The 11409-nt window shown below is 32.0% G+C and overlaps 1 protein-coding gene across 1 annotated transcript; it reads left to right on the top strand.

Moving 5' to 3' along the window:
- The first annotated feature begins 1137 nt into the window (after positions 1-1137).
- Positions 1138-9972, top strand: LOC104099256 (uncharacterized). The gene is made up of 4 exons (XM_009606192.4): positions 1138-2356; positions 2486-2536; positions 2673-2745; positions 9429-9972. The coding sequence occupies exons 1-4, from the start codon at positions 1572-1574 to the stop codon at positions 9579-9581; spliced, it is 1062 nt and encodes a 353-aa protein (XP_009604487.1). The 5' UTR covers positions 1138-1571; the 3' UTR covers positions 9582-9972.
- Positions 9973-11409: the final 1437 nt, after the last annotated feature.

Here is an 11409-nt window from a genome sequence, read left to right as displayed (position 1 = left end):
TTAAAAGGCAATTTACATTTCTTTCGTGTACATATATTTTACTGAACGCACTAGTACAAAAAAGAAAAGCAGCAAAAAGATAAAGAAAATATTAGTTACTTTTTTGTGTCTATTTTATGTTTTTACAAACTCCAACACTAGATTACCGGGCATATATAAGCTTGTTTGAATTAACAAATACTTGTATTAGAAAATCTTTAATGAAAATGAAGTTACCGTTTTGTCTAAAAAGCTTCAATGATCTGTAATCTGCTTACACGGAATGGAAAATTAATTAGTAAGATTAGATTTCTAATCAAACATGAATTGAGTGCAAAAAAGAATTGCGAATTCCAAGCAAGGCTTAGATGCCCAAAAGACATGGATTAAAAGCTAAAAAGGACCTTTATGTGATATCTGGAGAAAGAGATAACTTTTGTGATAATTTGGGGCTGACATTCTCTCTCTCCACCCCCTCCCCGCTCTCTCTCCACCCCATCCCCTTGGGGGGCTACTGCACTTTTATAAAGGTGGAACATGTATTTCTTTCATTAATTAAGTCAAAAGATCAATATTTGTAGACCTTCAATAAAAATAAAAGATAGATATAATAGACTAAGTTTTACAATGTCAAATTTTTACTTGTTCGTTATACTAAAAATATATATTTATTTTTATTTGTCAATTTTAGTAAATAAAGAAAAAATTAAAAAAAAAATTACTCTCGTCATTAACTATTCATTTCCTAAATTATTTCCAAGACGTCTTAAAATGCTATTATTGTTATATGTATTATTATAAAATATATACTTTATTTATCATTTATTAAGGGGTGTGTCAAGTCCATTGTGGACAAGTAAAGTGAATGGAAGGCGTACTTATTAGTTAGTATTTCTTCCTTTGTCTCAATTTATGTGATAGAATTTGACTGGATACAAAGTTTAATTTTTTTCAAATTTACAGTCAAAATAAATACGCCGTAAATATTTATGTAGTTATAAATTATTTTATCTCATCAAAGATAAAATAAAATATTTAAAATAAAATATTTTTAAAGATAAAAATATACCTTTTTTGGTATAGATTACAAAAGAAATACCATTATATAAATTGGACGGAGAGAGTATATGTTATATTTTATATAGAGAGATGTGCAAGAAGAAGTGACTAACCACCGTCTATTTTTACCTCTCTGCGGAAAAAACTATTTCATCCCTTACAAGCTTCCAAACAAAGAGAATTAATGGAAAGTGAGATTTGCAGGTATTATTCTCCTACTTTTCCGTTGATGTTTTGTCGAGGATAAAAACAGCACATATTATAAAAGAAACAACTTTAGACACAGTTTATCCTCTGCTAGTCAATGGGTATCTCTATCTCCATAATACCAAGAAAGCATGGTTTTTCTGCCCAGAACCTCTAAAGCAGATCTTTCCTCCTTTTTCCAATTTGTAGAGTTAAACAAGAAGATTAAGAATATTCTTGAGTTCTCATTTATTCATGGCTTACATTAGAGAGATCAAGGAAACTTTCAACAACAGCGCCTTCTTCTCCTTTTTGGGTTTTGGTAATTACTTTGTGGGGATTTCAATATGACCATGATTAATCCTTCTCAAAACCTTTCTAAACAGAATCATCAGAGCAGTGTTTATGGTTATTACGAGAGTTTTAGTCGTATGAGCCAATTAGCAGAAGAAGGATATGAATATTATAGCCAACGTGCAGGAGATTGTTTATTAGGATCTGATCTAGCACTGATTGAACAGCAGCCAAATTCTTCAATGGCTGAAGATGAATCAAGAACCGGAAGTATTAACGAAACCGGTTCTACTTCCAAAGATAACAACGATATTAACATTCAAGAAAAGGCTAAAGACAAGGAGGAAGATGAAGGGTGGCTTCAGCTGAGTATTGGCACAGCCACAAACAATGAGAAGAACAAGCCAGAAAGAGGACCAGTGGAACTTGATCTATTGCAACTAAGTAGTTCTGAATTACAAGGAAAATCCATATTTCAACATCATAATATTCCTGAATTTAGAGCACCACCACCTCCCAAACAGCAGCTTGTTATGACTACTAGTACATCATTGTTTTTGCAAAATCCAGGAATTACGAGTTCTTCTCCAATGTTTCCACAACATCACCAAGAGATTAACTGGGGTTTTAGACCTATGCAAATCCAACAAAATATTGATCCTAATTTTATGCCTCTACTTTCAGCAGCAGGATCATATTTTAGCCCTCGGCCATTTCCAGTACTTCATGCCGGAATAGGAGTTCCTGGACCAAGTACTAATATAGATTTCAGGGTCATTGATCCTCCAAAAAGACCACATTCTGGGTTATGGTTTTCCCTACAAGCATCCTTAAATCAGTAAGTGTAAAACAAAAATGTTGCTTCTTCTTTTTTTCCATTGTCTTTTTTCTTGCTTATTTACTCTCTTAATTATATTTTACTTCAAAGTATGCATGACTAATTTGTCTACTTTGCTTTATAATGCAGAGCAAAAGAACCCCTTTTGCCACAGATATCGAAGAGCTACCTTAGAATCAAGTAAGAAATATAATCCCATCTACTTTGAAGTTTTCCTTTCTTTTTTTCTATTTTTTTGGTTTCTTTTTTGGACTTCATATTTCTTTCATTTTGACACAACTTTTCTTTTAATCTGGTTGGTTCCTAATTGTTCAAGAGATGGGAGGATGACGATACGATTGGTGTTGAAGTATTTGGTCAATAAGCTCCAATTGGAAAACGAATCAGAGGTATGTAAAGTACCATTTTTGCTCTACAGCTGCTCCTTTATTTATTTTCATTTTACTCTATCGTTTGATATTTTCCTTATGGTGTTGGTATAAATGCCTTATATTTGCCTCGAAAACCGTTAACTGTAAGACTCCAAGGTAGAACTAAGACCAAATTGTTTGGACCAGTAAATCCATAACATGTTACAACGGTTGGTGGGGATCAAAAAACATGAAAGAAACAGCAGAACTAATTAATGGTTTATTTTGGGTAATATTTATGGATTAAGAGAACTTCATAATTAGGTGGGAAGTACATTTCTAGGTAGCCATCTACATTAATTCTTCTCTTTTTGTATTATTAGCTTAAGGTCGATCTTAACTTGTTCCATCTTAAGGAAATGCATATCTAAAAATTATATAGGGATCATTAGCTCCATGCTTTTTATTCTATTGCTGAATGATTTTAGAGTATGGCTAAAGTAAGAAACGCAGGAGAAAACTACATACTACCTTATCAGCCCCAAAATCACTCAAATTACATAACAATAGGAATAAGCCTTAACACATTTCTTTTGATGACTTTCACGGTTCGCTTCGTTCTTACTTCCAAGAAAGTAATGTTCCAATCTTTCTGTAATGACATCTGCCATTTTACTCCGATAGCTTTGAGAACTTAGTCCTTTGGGATTCTAAGCAGCCGATATACAAACTCATAACCAGATAGAGAACGGTTCCGTGGGTCAACTAAATTCATTACTTTCCGTTCAAACTATGTATACATATAAAAAACATTTAAAATATATACATATATAAGATCAAAATCAATCTATACTCACTAACCCTAGATCCTGCATTCGCTGGCCTGGTATAGAGTTAGCAAATGAAGCCGCTAAGGTTAGTAGCAAGACTTCCGTTAGAAACAAGTAGGGCGGCATGGCGTTAATTAAGTGTGTCTATTGTTAAGCACATAACTACTTGTTTAAGTATAGAGAAAAGCGAGCTGGAAATAATCTTATATATATCAAAGAAATGCATCACGAACGAGAAAGAAACAATGCATTATCTGAACTTAAACTCTTTTTTTTTTGTAATCTTCTGTGAATCATGGCTATGTTTCTTTTGGAGAATAGTTCTTTTCACTCATGACATCTCATAATTACTCGCCACCTTTCCTTTTCATCCATGGCTCAAACCTATATGTTCTTTTTTCCATTTTGATGAGGTGCTCAAAGGGAATATGGATGCTTAGCACATTAGAGATCTATTTAAATGAAACCTTCTTTTTCCCTCTTCAGTTCCTTTTCCTCATTAGACCAAACAAGTCTATCGCGTAGAGTTTTCAAGAGTCTCTAGAATTCGTATAGTGATCGGTCACCTTTTTCTTTTCTTCTCCTTAGTGAAGAAAGCAATAAAGTTCTAATTAGAAAAGAAAAACTTAGCAATTACAGGTAAACAATATGCTAATGAGAACTTTTGTTTTCCTTCAAAAGATAATATAATTCAGTACTTGTATATGCGTTCTTTCTCCTTTAGACTTGCAAATTTTCTTCTACTCTTTTCCTGATCATACTGGTCAGAAATGATTTTTTAAAAAGAATTTGTTCTCTTTTTGCTTACCAAATATGCTTATCCTGAAAAGATTAGGTTATTTTCAAGTTAAGAGATCGGAGGAGAAGGCCAAGCTTAAGTTGTAGGATAATCGTTAAATTATAGGTAGATGCATACTGGATATAGTGCATGCTAGCATTACGAAATGTTTCCAAATTGTATCATCTATCATTCTCAATAATTTCAATATCCGTTATTGCATTTACCTTAGTTAGAACAATGGAAAATTTTCTACTCTTGGTTCTTGTCGAGTGTTGGATTTTCAGCTATACTTCCTCAATGACTCTTTTTTCACTTCCCCTTTCAAAAGAATTGCATTTAACTAATGACTTAAATGCTAGAAGAATAGAACGGAAGATGGCTATATTTGTCATTTTAGTACATCAATGGGAAATTAATGATTTATAATTTTGTTATATATGGTGTTGTAGATGCATATGATGTTGTGTCTATTTGCTGATGAAAATAATTAATGCGTTTTATTAGTTAGTTAGCCAAAATGAGCCATGTAAAGGAAGCTATATTTACCGCTTATTGTCTCAACATCTCGCCAACTTCTCTTGATAATCTAAAGATAAAAGATTAATAATATAAATAGGAAATCAATTTGTTATATGAAAGTTTGTTACTTGCCCTCAAGGCTAACTGTTTTTTAATTACTTATAAAAATACCAAGATGTCTGATGAATGAAGATGCTATTACTTTTTCTCTTTCTCCTCCTTTGACCTTAGTGATTTGCATGCATGTAGACAAAAGAAACCGTCACTCATTTAGTTGTTGTTCTTCTTCAATTTTTTTATTTTGATGTTAGGAATATCGTTAAGATTCATTCCATATTAATTAAATGATAATATTATCTGGAAACAACCGGCTATGGTTGAGAATCCATATATATATGCTTCCTAAATAATTAACTAAATTTTCGTTCTCTTTTCCTTGTTGCTTCTAGGGAATAAATTAATTTATCCTCCACCTACCTGAAATAACTGGTATTAGGGTTTTATCTAAAGCGCATACTAAAAAATAAGACCTTGTATACATTAATGTTAGGTTGTTAGGATGTATGACACATAACATTCTTTTTCCTAAACATTCCATCCTACTTATTAGTTACTTGTTAATTAGGACTTATTATATGTATCCACGAGGTCAACCCTTGTTCTTTAGCGCAAATAAAGCACCTAAATATATGCATCTACAACAATCTCTATCTAAACTCAACGAAAATATTTCTTTACGTAAACTACTGACCAAGTAAATAAGAAAGAACCAATTCTACTTCTATGTGTTACTCGCTGCATATATATATATATATATATATATATATATATATATATATATATATATATATATATATATATATATTTGTAAGCATTCCCATTATGTAATTGTGGCCTCCTTCGTAGAATGTAGCTTTTACTTATTTAATGTTGCTTCTTAGTATTCACGAACGGCTACATCCTTGCCGTCTTAATGTTATTTGCCCCTTCTTTTATGTCCTACCCAAGTTGACTTCAGTTTTGGTATCATATATGGACATGGTTATCATGTCTATGTTACTCAAACTTCCATAAATCCACACGTCATGGCAACTAAGTGACCAATGATTAAAGTTTTAAGTGGTAGGGAATAGGGTATCAATGATAATTCATGTTGTAATATTATCTTTCTCTTTCCTTTGCACAATTCTATCTCTTCTCCCTTAACCTAACCTAACCCACTATTGGTTACAACTTACATCTAAGCGGTTAGGACCATTGACATGATGCATATAACCATATCACGAATTGGACCTAATTATATAACTCACATATACCCTTCTTTTTGTATTTAGAATTAAGCATGGAAGAGACGTAGGGTTTAAATTTTTCACATAGAAAGACAGATATGCAAATAGCTTAAAGAGGAAAAAAAGTAGCTTAAAGAATCTTAAGAATGATTTGGTTGCTTAGGATTACTTATTCTCATACTAATCACTATAATGTTTTGTGGGTGTGTATGTACTTTTATATATATCATGTGCGTATTTTTATGTCTCGTAATTATCATTAGCACAATGTAGGGAGCATTTTGATATTAAGGATAATAGTCTTAAGCAATGAAAATTGTATGAGAGAGTAAATGTCAAAATTAAGATTGGTAGGTCGCTTTTCTTTCCCTTTTCTACGGTCTGTTTTGCGCTTAATAATGATTTTGTTGAGCGCAAATGTGCATTGACTTTTAAGAAGGGAAAGAGAAAGTGAACATGTTCAATTTATCTTTGTTTGGACGGTTTTAATATCACCCATTATCAAGAATAATTTCTAAGTACTTGACTTTGACTCATGAAAAAATTAAGTGTGCATATGATAGGAAGTAATTAAATAAAAATGTGTTTAAATATATTAATAGCGTTAAATTATATGATCATTTTATCAAAAAACATAAAATGCTAAAGAGAGTTTACTTTTATTTAATTAATTATATTATGTCTCAATATGCCTACCAAACATGTAGGACATGACCTTTGTATATTATAATATCATGTTGAAGTATGTGATATTATTTCATCTAAAAATTTAGTTGATAAGAAATTTATTTTTAATTATTTAATTATATTGAAACAAACCATAGGTAAGAAGTTTGATGTTAACAAGCCATGAAATCATATCGTAGGTTCATTATTTCATCTAAAAATTTAGTCGATAAGAAATTTATTTTTAATTATTTAATTATATTGTAGGTAAACAAACCATAGGTGAGAAGTTTGATGTTAACAAGCCATGAAATCATATCGTAGGGTCACGAAAAACACACGTGGATCCTATCCTTTTTCCTCCACGTGTCCTTCTCAATAACCCAAATTTGCATGCCCTTATCTGTTATCAATATTATGACTCTATATATGCCTATGAGTTTCGTCATGCTTTCGCTTGTTTCAACTCAGCTCTCCCATGGCAGAATTGTAGGACCCAACTCCCTCTTATTTTTGGATTAATATTCAATAAAACGTTTCTTTTCTTCCTCTCTTTTTCCTCTTAAGTGCTGCACTTTGATATAATCAAAAAGATCCCATCATCTCATCCACGACCAACCATTTGTCCATTTAAAAAAAAAACAAGCCATAAGGAAAATAAATTAAATTAAAAAGAAAGAACACGTCGGAGGAAAGCAATGCATGAGCTATTTAGTCTACAGCAGTATCATTACGAATGATTCAGAAGAGACAAAAGTACGAAGAGACTAATATAAATAAGTTGTCTACAGATTAAGACAAGGAATAAATGTACCAATCAATAAATATTTAGTTCCCCCTAATATAGAATTTTTTTAAAAAATAATGAAACCAAGTTTTATGCATAAATTGTTTTTAAAAAAGGGAGAGAGTCACCTCATGAATCATGAAGGAATATTGACCTTCATTTCACATTTTTATGTTCTTTTTCCTTTATTGGTTTATTATAAGGTTAACGTGAATGAGACGTGCATGAATATAGGATAATAAAGTAACCGATATGTAGTACAAGTCATGTAGAGTTTTTTTTTTTTTTTTTGATAGGTATATGATTTTGATAACTGGACTACTGGAGTATTAAGTATGGAAAAATATAGAGATAAACGCCGATTCCTCGCCGTACCTTTTGGGCCCTTCACCTTTTCTTTGTCTTTTGTTTTTTGCCCTAAATTATTTATCTGTCAATGTCAAGATAAATAAATATTCTCGGAATTAATAAAATATGGGAAATCTTTGCATCATAATCAGGGAGTACATATTCATTTGAAGAAGTCTAAGGTATAATCATTCTGGATAAAGAGCAAAGTCTAAAATGGCCTCTAACATGATTAAAGTTGGGGAAGTTTTCAACCGTGGGACTGGGTGGGCCGCCCCAGCTCCGACCCATTTGGTCGGTTTTCATGGCTGACCACTCTTTCTCACTTGCTTTATTTCTTTCCTTTATTTATAAGTTGCATGTTGATTTCACTAGTATATATCATATACAGTGTAAAAAAGATTTCATTATCAGTCTAATTTAATACTACAATATTATAATATGTTATTGATATATGTTCAAGTTATTAGTTTTACTTATTATTGGCAGTTGCATTTAGTTTATAACCTGTTAGATTACATGATTGTATAAGAAAATTGCACTATTACTGAATAGATGTTAAGCTTTTGCGAAAATGTTATGCAAAGAAAGTAAAGCAAAGGAGAAAATTGATAGGTAAAGCAGGCACTGCATATGTATTATGGAACAGAGAAAATAGAATAAATGGTTATAAAGGCAGTAGGTTTGTGACAATTCATGCCACTAATCTTACTTTTGATAAAAACAACATAGATTACATCTTCCTCGTCCATTTTATGCTTTTGTATGTCTACATGTATATTTTAAATCACCAATTGCACATCTAATGTGCAATGTTCATGTTGAAGCAAAGAAAGAAGTGTTTGAATTGCTTAATCTTCATTTTTATTTTTATTTTTTGCTTATATTGATCTTTCATTTGCTTTAAAATTCCCACATTTAACGAGTGTATCATAGGTGTGAGTATTTTATGAGGATGTCTCAAAAGTCCCTGAACTTAAGCAAAAGTTAAATATCCCCAACTATATCCCTACTTAATTAATACCGAATTACACACATCTAACACAACAACAACAACCCAGTAAAATCCCACTAATTGGGTATGGAGAGGGTAGTGTGTACGCAAACCTTACCCCTACCCCGAAGGAATAGAGAGGCTGTTTCCGAAAGACCCTCGGCTCAAGAAAAAAAAAGACAAAAGGAGACAATATTAGTATCACCACATCAATCATAGGAAAAATAAGAATACCATGAAATCCAGAAGAAAGATGCAAAGCATAAGATACACACATCTAACACAGTTTATAGTTAATCATGAATCATAATCACTATTGCTTGATTAATTATAGCAAATAATTAATCAATTTATGTATCTTATGCTCTGTAATTGATTTACATGTTTTGTTTGCACTTGTATTCAAAGTTGTTTAATTTCACTAATAGAGTTGAGTTGGTGCATGTAAAAATTTGGTGGTGGTGATGGCTTTTGCATGGAATGGGAATGACTCTGTACGTAATTTCAGATAGAGATAACATGTAGAGGCCAACAGCTACAACCTTTCTTGACATTGCAACATGTAAGAGATCATATATGGAGTACTACTGATGCTGCTGACAACACAACACCTTCTAATCATGTCATGGTTCTACATTATGGTAGAAGAATTGCTCCTTAAATTAACTGCCAATCAATTTCCCCTTTTTAAATTATTTCATTTTTTTTTATCATGGTATTATTGTTAAACTATTGTTACTCCATCCACTTTTCTTCACTTTCTTACTCACCTTTAATTATCGCTATTCGCTAATGTTTGTTTATTATCTTTGTCACCAACAAAGAGTAGTTTTTTTCCTTCTTTTGGAACTTGTTTTTCCTCTTTGGGGGGAAAGTGTGGGGATCAACTTTCTTCTCTTATTAGATGAAGAAAAGGAAAATATAGTTTCAAGATGTTTTTTTTTTTACCCCAAAACACACGTGTATAAAGTTTTGGGCTGACAGCTTAACCAGATTGTATTACTTATACCTAAACACATAAGGGTGTGGAGTTAACGACGTTTTTTTCTTCATTACCAATTAGTTAGTCGATTTACTTTATCGTGTATATTGTTCCCCAATTTTTCTTTTCCTTATTTTCATGCTGTTCATGATGGAGATTCTTTTTCAGGAAACAAAAAAGGCATTTAATTTGTCGCAAGGATAAGTGCTTATAAATATATATTGGAAACTTAATACACTTTATCCATTAGTTACAAAAACCATCCCTCCTACAGACCTCACCTCAATTGACGTGAAATTTTACTCGCACTCCATGCTTACACCAATCATATGAATTTATCATAACTAAATGAATTAATGAGTTGAGAATGCATATCAATTAATCATGGTTAAGCAAGAGAAGATAACTGAACAACGCATATATTTCCATGATACATTTCTCGGCCTTTTGGCTAAAGAACTAACAGAGTATGTTTTGTGTTACAGTGCATGATAGACATTAGACAATCCCAGAGGAAAGAATTAAAGGGAGAAGGGGAAGTGGGGTGGTAGAAGTTTCAAACAACAATCAGCATAACTGGGAGCTCAATGCACGAGAGCAATGTGGAATGTAAAAATAGTACCGGCTAGCTAGTTTTCGAACTGATAATTAAAAAATAGTCAGCGTTTGTAAAGTCATTGAAAAATAGTCAGTATTTTGCTGCAACACGGAAATTCCATCATAATATACTGGAGATTGGTGCACCTGTGTATGAACTTCATGCATATTATGCTGGAACTCCGACACACAGAAAGTTCCAGCATAATATACTGGAGATTGGAGCACCTATATAATGCTGGACCAGTATATTATGTTGGAACTCCAGTATATTATGCTGGAATATTTTTCGGATTTTGAACAGTATTTTCGTTCAGATTATCTTTACATAAAAAGTGACTAAATTTCGTTTACTTTTAAAACTCTGACTATTTTTCAATTAAACCTGTAAATCTGACAATTTTTAAATTTCATCCATGTCCAATTACTTCTAGGTGTAAAATAAGGGACCAGGAAAAAAAAGGCTGGGCCAGGGAAAAAAGATTATGGAGTTCAAACATCCACCAAATTAGTCCAGCTCAATTTCGAATAGCAATGAAAGTGCCATTAAACAAACGGGAAATTGACACCGTGCGACAATATATAATAAGAATTGACAAATTTTTTAACTTTAGATTACGTTTTCATCCCACCATCAATAAATAATTTTGAATGGGAAAAAATAAATAAAAAGTTTTGAATATCGCATGAGAGGTCATCTATCTACAGCATCTTCTCTTCATGCACTCACACCCTAGTATACACACAGACAATATACAAACGAACAAACAGTTGTTTATTAGTCCTACTAGTCAAATGTAGGAAAAAGAGATGTTTTGACTTTACTTTCAGAGCTCTCAGTATGACTTATAATTAAGCATTTAATCTATTTTGCAATTGGAAGGCTGTATTATGTGATGCGCTATTATGC

The sequence above is a fragment of the Nicotiana tomentosiformis genome, chromosome 11 (genome assembly GCF_000390325.3).
Source record: "Nicotiana tomentosiformis chromosome 11, ASM39032v3, whole genome shotgun sequence".
Classification (NCBI taxonomy): domain Eukaryota; kingdom Viridiplantae; phylum Streptophyta; class Magnoliopsida; order Solanales; family Solanaceae; genus Nicotiana; species Nicotiana tomentosiformis.
Note: the sequence above shows the minus strand (reverse complement) of the source record. Positions and strands in the feature narration are given on the sequence as shown.

Excerpts from the sequence above, each read along its gene's own strand:
- LOC104099256 (XM_009606192.4), top strand. The coding sequence starts at position 1,572 with ATGACCATGATTAATCCTTCTCAAAACCTTTCTAAACAGAATCATCAG. Across the intron at positions 2,537-2,672 it reads AAGAGCTACCTTAGAATCAA|AGATGGGAGGATGACGATAC; the intron begins GTAAGAAATATA and ends TAATTGTTCAAG. Across the intron at positions 2,746-9,428 it reads AATTGGAAAACGAATCAGAG|ATAGAGATAACATGTAGAGG; the intron begins GTATGTAAAGTA and ends ACGTAATTTCAG.